The sequence below is a fragment of the Myotis yumanensis genome, unplaced genomic scaffold, assembly GCF_028538775.1.
Source record: "Myotis yumanensis isolate MYYU_CA2020_CCGP unplaced genomic scaffold, mMyoYum1.0.hap1 SCAF_1, whole genome shotgun sequence".
Lineage (NCBI taxonomy): Eukaryota > Metazoa > Chordata > Mammalia > Chiroptera > Vespertilionidae > Myotis > Myotis yumanensis.
In genome coordinates, this window is record NW_027223752.1 from 48349817 (window position 1) to 48361833 (window position 12017).

A 12017-nucleotide genomic window follows, 5' to 3' on the forward strand; every position below is an offset into this window, starting at 1 on the left:
GTTGATGTTCCATTATAAAGCTTTCTCTCTTTTATGCAGCTGTATAGTATTCAATTAATATAGTCTTATGCATCTTTTCTTGTATAACTTTTGGTTTTGTGTTATGTGAAGCAAGGCCTTCTTGATGTTAAGGTTATACAAGAATTTTCCTGCCCTAACTGGTTTGGCTCAGTGGCTAGAGCGTCAGCCTGCAGACTGAAAGGTCCCAGGTTCGATTCCGGTCAAGGTCATGTACCTTGGTTGCGGGCATATCCCCAGTAGGAGGTGTGCAGGCAGCAGCTGGGCCCAGGCCTTAATTTTAATTTCTTTTAGTCTTTTAGTCACATTAGATTTTAGAATTTTAAAGTTCTGTGTACCTAATGAATAAGTAATAAACCATCCTTTTCTCTGTTTTAGAATATTTCATATAAAAGAAGTACTCTTAATTCTAAAATCAGTCTGACTAGGCCAAATAAAATACACATTTGTCAAAATACAATATTAAATTCCTGAATACCATTGTAACATTTAACTTGACAAAGTATCATTTGTGGGGTTTTTTTTTAAATAATTATAAGTAATTTGGGGATCGGTGGTTCATTCCTACCATAAAGTTGTAGCTTAAATTAGTTTCAAAACAGAGTCTGCAGCCTAGAAAACATCTTTAAAGTGTTTTAAAGTTTTTTAAAATCCTTTGTCATCTACTGTTAGTTTTTAAAAATCTCTTATACATAAAAAGTGCTATTAATTTTTGGACTCAGACCAAGAATTAATAGAGTAGTTAGGATGATTCCACATTGTTACTTTGTTTTGGTAAGCATAAAGTAAGGGGTACTCTTATGGTTAAAAAAGAGAGAGAGCGATTTTGTCTTTTCTTCTTTTCTCTCTTCTCTCTTACTTTCCTGTAAAATAGATAGATTTGGTGAATATCTGTTACATATTTTGCAGTTGACAAGTTACAATTTGAACCTCCTTTGAGAAAAGAAACAGAGGCACGGGATGAAATGGTAGGAATTATGACTTTAAAGTATTTTACATACTAAAATTTGAGAAAACTTATAGTTATGTATACTTTGGCCTTGGAACAAAGTAATGTTCTCTTAAGTATTAATTTTGATAGTGTATTTTACACATTAAAATTCGAAAAAGCCTACATTTCGGTGTATTTTTTCTTAGGGAAAAATGTGTAATATACCATTGTAACCATTTATTTAGACCCTTCTGAGTCTTTCGAGGAACTTGCATGAAGTTATTGAGTACTGTATATGGATTTTGATGCTCAGCTTTAAGCTCTCAGAATTTTTTTTTCTTATTCTTTTTGGTTTTTCGTACATTATTGCATTGGCTTACTATTTTTAATAGTTACCTGTTAATATAGGTTATTTTTAAACCATTGCTCTTATTCTGCAATTACTATTTAGTTAACCCTTTCCTTATCTGAAAGGAAAGAAGTAGTAGATAGAACAAGATATTATTAGAGTCAGCCTCAATATTATCTTAACCTACTTTATATTAATAACAGAATAGTTTCTAGAGTAATTGTCTTCTGTTAATGGACCTCTTCATGTTAATCTTTGGAAGTGGTATTATTACTATATACAGAGTGGGGCAAAAGTAGATTTACAGTTGTGAGTACACAAAACAGAGTTTATTCTTTTATTATTATTATTGGTAAAGAGGACTTGTTACACTTGAAGCTATATATAGTATGTTTATGGACTTTCTTAAGTTTTAGCCAACTGATGAGTCATTGACCTAAATATGTCAAATAACAACTAATCTAGCTAAAGATTAAAAAATTGATTGAAACCAAGATGATTAACAATCATGACACTAAATGATTTTTTAAATCAAATAAAATGATTAGTATCTGTTTTAAGGTAACATTTTAAACACTGTTTTTTACTTTCACAGGGAGTATCATCAGACCCAAACTTTGTACTACAGTGGAATCCTTTTGTTGATGGTGCAAGTACTGGAAAGTAAGTTGTTTACTAATGTAAACTTTATTTTACTTGATTACATAAGAGCAATATTGGGAGGGGATGTGATTTATCCTAATAAGCTTTCATTTTCATTCTTCAAAAAGTTGTACTCACTTCTTGTCATTGTAAAATTTCTGACTTTTTTTAATTACCAAAATGCATTATGTATAGATTCTTAAGATTTTTGGTTTTTGTACTTTAAATTAGAATATAGTATTTGTAATGTTAATATACTAGTACTGAAAGATGAACCACAAGACATCATGGGGAAAATAATACTATAGTGGAAGTCAAAAAGTCCCAGTTTCATCTCTGCAATGTAGTTACTTCATATTCTAGACCTGTCTTCCCTCAGTATTGACAGGGATAGCCTAGGTGAGTTGTTTCAAACCTGTTTATGCATTGCAGTACCTAGAGAGCTTTTTGAAATATAGATTCCTGGGCTCCCACATTAGACCTATAATCTAGGGTTGGTAAACTGGCTTATAATCCACATTTGACCCACTGCCTATTTTTAGTACGGCCCACAAACTAGAATGGTATTTACATATTTTAATGATTGAAAAAAATAAAACAATGATATTTTGTTATACTCTAAAATTATGTGAAGTTTAAATTTCAGTGTCCATAGATGAAAGTTTATTGGAGCATTACCATGTTCATTTGTTTATTTATTATCTACTAGAGGCCCGGTGCATGAAAATTCATGCACTGGAGGAGGGAGCCCCTCAGCCCAGCATGCCCCCTCTAACAGTCTGGGAGCCCTCAGGGGCAGGAGGCAACCCAGTGATCAGGGGAAGGCGACGCCCCCATCACACCTATGCTGCTGTCACTGCTGGTAGCACAAGCCTTACCTGAGCCTCGGGCAGCCCTGGGCAGCTGGGCAGCCACCATCTGAGGCTTGCCTGCGCCTTGGGTGTCGGCTGCGCCTCCTTGTGCCTGCTGCCAGAGTCCCACAGTCCTTTCAGCCCAGCCGGGAGCATGGCAGGTGCATGGTGCAGCCAGACCTGCCCTTAGCCCCCCAGCCGCCCAGGGCCGGCCCAAGGCACAGGCAAGCCTCGGATGGTGGCTGCGCGCTCCCCCCCCCCCCCAAAGGACTGGGCGCTGCCATCTTTGTGTTGGTGTGATGGTCAATTTGCATATTCCCTCTTTATTAGATAGGATGGCTGCTTTCATGATACAACAAAAGAGTTAAGTAGTTGTGACCACTTTATAGTTTAGAAAGCCATAGTATTTACTATCTGGCCCTTTACAAAAAAAGTTTGCCAACCCTGTCTATAGAATACAGTCATTGGGACTGGATCAATGATTCTCAATCTTTGATGTGCCTGGATGCCCACCTGGAGATCTTGCTAAAATGCAGATTCTGATTCAGTGGGCTAGAAGGTGCATTTATAAAAGTTTCTAAGTGATGCCAATGTTGCTGATCTGTTTACCCCAGTTAGACCAGCAGAGGACTTGATATGGCCATTTGAACCTATGATTCACTGTGGGTTTCAACTCTAGGATTCTGGCTCTGTGTTTTCCTACTAAGTTTAATTTAGTTTTTATTATATATTAAATGTTGCCAAGCATAACTATAAAGTAAAAAAGCCTTTTATTCAGTGTATAAAAATCTCTATTTTTTCGTTATACTAATACAGTTTGACAGAATGAGATCTTAGGTTTTCTTACAGATTTCTAAAATACTTTGTACCATGATCTAATTGTCTTTTCTATCCCCTAATGCACATTTAATAGTGTATCTATGTTATGATAATTTATCACCATCTAAATTGCATTTTTCTTTTCATATTAGATCAACCTCAAAACGGGCAATACCACCTCCCCTTCCTCCTAAGGTGAGCTCTTGGTAGATTTTAAATAATAAATCCTTGTTTAAATAAGAAAGTAATTAAAATTTTTAAATAATGTTATTAAATTTGTTCAGAATTCTTTTAAATATATTTTAGATGCAGTTTTGTTTGAGAGGTGGTATGGAGATATAAAGTATATATTAAAGATTTCATAAGAAATATAAGATTTTAATAGCTATTAGAAAAAGGCAAAAATAGGTTATTACTCATTTGAAAAAATACTTGGCTGCATGGAGAGGAATCATTATTTACATTCCTGCTTTATTACTGCAATTTGACATTTCAGTAGAGTCGTACTTCATTAAGTCATTTTCTTGCTGTTTCTAGATATTAAATATTTTATGCCTTATTTACATAATTTTATTAGTTATAAAAATTTTATCAACTTTAGGCTATGGTTGATTAAAAATCACATGGCAAATTTATGGCTATGTTGAGACAGTAACTCAACTCTTGCATACTTTACTTATTATTTAGCAAAGTGAATTGAACTCTAAGAAAGAAAAATAGGCATGTCCTCCTCCCCCTAAAGTCTTTGATACATAATGATAATGAAGTGTTACTGTTTTATATTCAAATTTATTAAAGTACTTTTGTATCTTATTAACACTAGCCAAGAATAAACAGTTACCCTGAAGACAACCTCCTAGATGAAGAAAAATCATCAACTATAAAACGTTGCCCTGATTCAGAGAACAGAGCTCCCCAAGTTCTCAGAAGACAGAGTAGCCCAAGTTGTGTTCCTGTAGCTGAGACTTCCTCTATTGGTATGGCTAGCAGTATTGGCAGCCCTGGAGTACATACAGCTAGATATTTTGATCTGGGCAAATAAATGAAAGTGAAAATTGAAAGGAAAGCCATTTTGATCATGTTTTAAAGAATGTCTTTTTTTCTTTAGTTAGTTTTATTAGTCTTTAAATCTTTGTGAAATTTCTTTAAAATTCCACATGGATGAGCTATACATAGATTCAGTCCAACTCAACCCTAATTTGATTCCTCACTAAATATTGCAGGATCTAGAAAGATGAATGGATGTTCTGCCATCCAGAAGTTCAGGATCTATAGTTGAAGTTATACCTATGTACACATAACATTAGACAAGACAGTTTGTATAAGTGTCTTCTACAATAATTAACTATATGTAATAGAGGATGAGAGATACCTGAGAGAGATAAGGATAGGGGAGAAGAAATGGGCCCTTGCAAAGTATTTAAGGGCTTGGGGAGCCTTCAGTAGGTGGAGCCAGTGCTGGCAGGCATTCTTGGAGAACAAGAAAGAATGAACAAATGCATTGAAGCAGGAAAATTTGAATGTGTTGGAAATACAGTCTAATATGGTAGAAGTGTGAGCTTTTAAAGGGAGATTGGACCAAAAAGATAGAATGAAGTTCAATTATGAAAGGCCTTGAATATCAGTATCAATTGGTCAGATTTCATTTTTCTCACATGAAAAGACATTTGTTGTTTTCATGCATATAGATCACTGCTAAAGATGCTATGCTACCTGTATAGAATCCAGAGAAAGGTACGAAAGATACCTTAACTTGTCTGGTGGAGAATATTTCCCAATAAAGGACTACCCAATATTATGCTAAGTAAAATAAATCGGAGAAAGACAAATACCATATAATTTCGCTTATATATGTAATCTAAAGTAAAAAAACAACAAATGAACAAACAAAAACAGGTTCATTGATATAGAGAGCAGACTGATGGTTGCCAGAGGGGAGGAGTGATTTGAAAGGCTGGATGAAAAAGGCGAAGGGATGAAGAAGTACAAATTGCTGGTTATGAAATAGTCACAGGAATACAAAATACAGCATAGAGAATATTGTCAGTAATACTATAATAACCAAGTATGGTGCCAAGTGGGTACTTGAGATATGGGGGAGTGGGGCGATCACTTTGTAAAGTATATACTTGTTTAACCACTATGCTGTACACCTGAATGTAGACTGTAAAACTGAAAAACAAGTATTGGGGAAAAGGGAAAGTTGTTTTTCAAGGAAAGTACTTACTTGTATGGTTCTTCAACTTTTAAACATGATTCTCTTTAGGAAATGGTGATGGTATTTCAAAACTGATTAGCGAAAATACAGAAGGATCAGCACAAGCACCACAACTCCCACGAAAAAAGGACAAGCGAGAGTTCCCTGTAGGTATAACAGGCACTTGGTTATTAGTTGTAACTAATGCTGTATTTATCATATAAGGGACATAGTCTATTAAATTTAAGAATTTAAATAACTAAATTTCAAAATGTGTAAAGTTTTTTTAAGGCTTGAAAAAAGGCTTAAGAGGTCTTACAGTATTAATGATTTTTTTTTTTTTTTTTACCATAGAAACCAGTCATCAATGGCCTCCCACCCACCCCAAAAGTGCTGGTAAGGAATATTTTTATGTGAATTACTTACCAATTTTTATCTCTTTAGAAGCAGCAGCAGATTGTTTATCAAGCCATTGAGTGGAAAGGTTTATAAAATACAAAGGCATTAAATGTATTTGGGTATACCATATACCCTAATTTGAGTGAGTTCGATAGAACTTGTAGAGTTTCACTTTTTTATAAATATGGGCAGTTGGGTTCTCAGATTAGCCTACAAAGGCCAATTTAATTCTAATATGATGATATTAGTGGTACTGTGTCCTCTTCATTATATGGGTTAAATATTTTTCTACATATGAAGCTATTTTCACGTTGAACTGTGCACAACTAAAAAAAACAGGGACACTTGTTAATGCTTGTTCTTGGGTCTTTCAGTAGAACCTATCATATGAATAGGATGCTTTATAAATTGTACTGTTTTATTTAGTAAAAGTCTAACATATAGTATAAATATTAGTATATTAAAGAGTTATAGCACAATTATAACGAAGGTAGCGTTACTCAGTAAAATCATCCATTGTTTCACATTATTAAATGTTATTCTAAAAATAAGCAGTGACTTAAAATTCCTAGGGTATCATTAACATGAGTAGATATTTTGATAAATTTTATATTTTTGCCCTAAAATATGGATTACACAGGAAAGATTATGAGACCCTGTTGGTAGAAGGGGTTAAATAACAGAAATGTGAATTTTGTTTTGTAATGAAGCTATAAGTGTATGTAAATAAGAGTCAGTTTAACATTTCATAATAATCTTAGCCATTTTCTAAGAATATACAAAATTATTTAATCAAAGAAGTCAACATTTTTTTTCTTTATAAATAAGATGGGAGCATGTTTTTCCAAAGTTTTTGATGGCTGCCCTTTGAAAATTAATTGTGCAACATCCTGGATACATCCAGATACAAAAGGTAAAATTTCTGAACTTTTATGTACATCTCCAATAAAATACTTGTTATGGGAAAGGATCTTTATGATCAGTGAACTGAGATTGTTACTTTAAAATATGACTTAGAGCCTAGGTGGTTTAGCTCAGTGGATAGAGCAGCAGACTAGAAGAGTTCCTGGTTCGATTTTGGTCAAGGACACAAACCTTGATTGCAGGCTCCATCCTGGCCCTGGTTGGGGTGCGTGTGGGAGGTAACCAATCAAATGTGTCTCTCTTTCACATCCATGTTTCTCTCTCTGAGTCTCTTCCCCTTCCTTCCACTCTCTCTAAAGATCAATGGAAAAATATCCTCGGGTAAGGATTAACAACAACAAAAAATATGACTTGGATATTAAATAGTGTAGGTACTTGCAACACTTAAGTAGGTTAATAGACTTTTTTATTTAAAGCATTAGAATGTAAGAGTATACATACAGAAACTGATCCAGCCTGAATGGCTCAGTGGTTGAGCATTGACCTATGAACCAGGAGGTCATGGTTTGATTCCCGGTCAGGGCACATGCCCAAGTTGTGGGCTCAATCCCCAGTGTGGGGCGTGCAGGAGGCAGCCAATTCATCAATGATTTCTTTCATCATTGTTATTTCTCTCTCTCCCTATCCTTTCCTCTCTGAAATCAATTTATTTATATACTAGAGGCCCAATGCACGAAGATTCATGCAAGAATAGGCCTTCCTTCCCCTGGCTGCTGGCACTGGTTTCCCTCCAGCACCCAGGACCCAGGCCTTTGCTCTGGCTGCTGTCTCCCACCTTCGCTCCGGGCCGGCCGCCACCATCTTTGTCGTGTTAATTTGCATATTCCCTCCTTATTGGCTGCGGGCACCTCCATCTTTGTCGCGAAATGATGGTCAATTTGCATATTCTGTATTTATTAGCCAGGACTAGAGGCCCGTTGCAGGAGGATTCCTGCAAGAATAGGGCTTCGCTCCCGTCTCTGTGGCTCCTACCCCGCCCGTCTCTGTGGCTCCTACCCCACCCGTCTCCACTACCTCGGCTCCGGCTCCGTTAGTTGGCTTCCTTCTACGGTGTCTTCAGTCTTCGCTCCCAGCTGGTATATGCAAATTAGCCGCCATCTTTGTTGACGGTTAATTTGCATATCTCGCTGATTAGCCTATGGGAGGCGTAGCGAAGGTGCAGTTAATTACCATGTTTGTCTATTATTAGATAGGATTATATAAAGTATACAGGAACTGTTCCTGATTAAAGGAGACCAAAGAGACATCACAACTGATTACACTCATACTTTGGGATTTTCTTTTACGTAAAAAGACAATGCTTGGACAGCTGATAATCTCAATATTATTCACTGTTAATTTTCTGATTTTGATCATTGTTCTGTGATTATATAAGAAGTTGTTCTTTTTCTTTAAGAAATGCATACCGAAACACTTAGGAGCAAAAGGGCATTAGGCTTGTAACTTATCTGAAGCGCAAAAAAAAAAAAAAAAAAAAAAAGTTCAGCAAAAAATGTGTTTATGGAAAGAGAAAGAAGGATAAAGCCAAAGTAGTAAATGTTAACAGATGTGGGATCTTGTGTGAAGGACATTCAGGAATTCTTTGTACTATTACAACTTTTCTGCAAGTGTGAAATACAAATTTTATTTTTAAAAATTTAGACTACATTTTTAAAGTGAGAAAGCATAATATATAGAGGCAAAAATTTGGAATCAAACAGATCTAGATTTGAATCCCTGTTTTGTCATTACTGTGTGACTTGGGAAAGATACTTTGGTTCTCAGTATGATCATTTATAACAGCTGTTACTATAACTCACCTTGTTGCAAGAAAGCAGAGCCTACCTGGGTGTCTGGTAATTAGCAAACAGAAATTAGGTAGTAGAGGGTGTTTAGGAAATGTTTGTTTCTATTTCAACACAGTAATAAAACAGGTCATATCATATAATTATCTGCTTTAAATATCATTATTACAAAATATAACAAAGTATTTTTAACAATAAGGAAATTTATTTTTGTGTGTATGTGTTTATAAATTTAAATTTTGATATAATTTCAAACTTACAGAAAAATTAGAAAAATAGTGCAAGAAACTCAGAATCATTGGTTGTTTCTATTTTGCCCATTTGTTTTACTATTCCCTATATGTGCGTTTTTTTTCTGAATCGCTTGAGAATGACTTGAAAACATAATGCTCTCTTCCCCTTAAATTTCCCTTATATTTCTTAGGAACAAGAATCATCTCTTAACATAACCACAATACAATTATAAAGATCAGGAAATTATCAGTGATATAATACTATTTTTTAATCCATAATGCATATTTAAATTTTATAAATCACCCCAATAATATCTTTTATCATTTCTGCCCTTTCCCCACCCCCCATTCAAAATTCAAGGTCACATGTGACAGTTAGCTATCATGTCTCTTTAGTCTATGTTATTAGTCCAGAACAGTTTATCAACCTTTCCATCTCTCTCTTGATCTTGACATTTTTGAAGCTACTTAGTTTGTAGAATGTCCTTTAATTTGGGTGAGTCTTCATGCTTAGATCAGGTTATGCATTTTTGGCAGGAATATCACAGAAGTGTTATTGTGCTCATCTCAGTGCATATAGCAGGAGGCTCAACAAATACTAGTGACATTAACATTGACCAGTTGTTTTAGGCAATGTTCACTAGCTAGATTCTCTACGGTCAAATTACTGTTTTTTCCTTTCTAATAAAGAAGTACTTATTTTCCCAAACTAATTGACAATAAGTGTGGAGATACATTAAAACTATATAAATATCCTCTTGCTCATCAGACTTTTCACCAACTAGTTTTAGCGTCCATTGGTGACAATCCATTGATATCTATTGACACAGTAATTTTCCCTTCTTTACCATTCATTCAAGTATTTTTACCAATTTGAATATATGAATTCTTTTTTTTATTCAGTAAGGTATGATCTATCACTTTTAATATTTATTGTAGCCCTTAAATTGTCAGAATTTTTGAGCAGTGGGAGCTCCTGTGTTCTTTTGTTTGATATGTCTCATCATTTTTTGAGTACTTCCTTACTTTCTGAAACAGCAAGATTTCTAAACTAATCTTACACTTTCCTTGCCCAGGATTAGAATCCTTGTTTTTAAAGTTGAAAATAATATTTAGAAACCATTGTTTGTATACTGGGTATGCTCATGATTTCTGATGTGTCATAATTTATAATTTCTATTTAATTTGTAGTTTCCTTGTTCAAAGAGTATTTGAGATGTCTGGTAAAAAATATATAGCTAATAATAAAAAAAGCTTAAGATACAAAAATTATTATGTTGAAAAAAGGATGTATAGATAAAGCCAGAGTGAGTTAGTAATAGTGCATATGTCTGCTTTTAAAAATAAGAATAGAATTGGAGAAAGTTAAAGAAGTGGCATAGATTTTAAAAAATAATTTTTCTTTGCATGGATGTGTGGCTGTCTGACTTTTAGTACAATTAAAAAAATAGAGATATTATTTTAATGAGTGATTTCAGAAACTGATGGTAAATTCTGGTGGTTTATCTCAACTATTTTAGATCAGTACATTATTTTTGGAACTGAAGACGGTATTTACACATTGAATCTCAATGAGCTACATGAGGCAACAATGGAACAGGTAATTCAGGAGTTTTAGCTCAAGAAGAGTTGAGTAAATTGAGCAAAAGAAATATCTTAATTTCAAATCAATTTATATGGGCCTCAGTTTTAATTTTTATGATTTAAATATTTAAAGAAGTGAAATTATACATACATACACACACACACACACATATACTAGAGGCCTGGTGCATGAAATTCGTGCACTGGGGGGGAGGAGGGCCCTCAGCCCAACCTGCAATCTGGGACCCCTCAGGGCCCAGGGGTGTCTGACTGCTGGTTTAGGGCCGATCCCTGTGTACCGGCAGTTGGACATCCCTCTCACAATCCAGGACTGCTGGCTCCAAAGCGCTCACCTGCCTGCCTGCCTGATAGCCCCTAACAGCTTCTGCTTGCCAGCCTGATCACCCCCTAACCACCCCCCTGCCAGCCTGATCGACACCTAACTGCTCCCCTGCTGGCCCGATCGTCCCAAACTGCCCTCCCCTGCCGGCTCGGTCGCCCCTATCTGCCCTCCCCTGCCGGCCTGGTCACCCTTAACTGCCCTCCCCTGCAGGCCTGGTCCCCCCAACTGCCCTTCCCTGCAGGCCTGGTCCCCCCAACTGCCCTCTCCTGCCTGCCCGGTTGCCCCCAACTGCCCTCCCCTCCTGGTCCAGTCGCCCCAACTGCCCTCCCCTGCCGACCTGGTTGCCCCTAACTGCCCTCCCCTGCCAGCCCGTTCGCCCCTAACTGCCCTTCCCTGCAGGCCCAGTTGCCCCCAACTGCCCTCCCCTACCAACCTGGTCGCCCCTAACTGCCCTCCCCTGCTAGCCTGGTGGCCCACAACAGCCCTCCCCTGCCAGCCATCTTGACCATATGGGGGCGGCCATCTTTTGACCACATGGGGGTGGCCATCTTTGTGTGATGGTGTGATGGTCAATTTGCATATTAGGCTTTTATCATATATAGCTTAGAAAGGTTTTTGAAAATAGTTATTTTTATGCTATTTCAGACTGTTGGAATTTGGAGGTTAAGAGGTAAGAAGATGAAAATTGGAGAGTTTTAACTATCTTTTCTCTCTCTTTTTTTTTTATATAGTTATTTCCAAGGAAATGTACTTGGCTCTATGTCATCAATAATACTTTAATGTCATTATCAGGTATGTATATGATAACCATAATGTAAAAAATAAATCATAGACAAGCAGAGAAATATAATTTTAATATACATTATTTAAAAATGTTATTTGTTATTCTGTGTATAATCTAGTATAGTACCTTTAAGACCTGCAAATGTTTTTTTACCAACTT

The 12017-nt window shown here is 36.0% G+C and overlaps 1 protein-coding gene across 1 annotated transcript in view; it reads left to right on the forward strand.

Moving 5' to 3' along the window:
* Positions 1-12017, forward strand: part of MAP4K5 (mitogen-activated protein kinase kinase kinase kinase 5) — a 106704-nt gene that overhangs the window by 72142 nt on the left and 22545 nt on the right. Inside the window, exons 15-23 of the mRNA XM_070419958.1 lie at positions 928-986; positions 1894-1961; positions 3763-3805; positions 4434-4587; positions 5877-5974; positions 6162-6203; positions 7035-7119; positions 10668-10747; positions 11806-11866. Of these exons, the coding sequence (XP_070276059.1) occupies positions 928-986; positions 1894-1961; positions 3763-3805; positions 4434-4587; positions 5877-5974; positions 6162-6203; positions 7035-7119; positions 10668-10747; positions 11806-11866 (690 nt within the window). The remainder of the gene's footprint in view (positions 1-927; positions 987-1893; positions 1962-3762; positions 3806-4433; positions 4588-5876; positions 5975-6161; positions 6204-7034; positions 7120-10667; positions 10748-11805; positions 11867-12017) is intronic.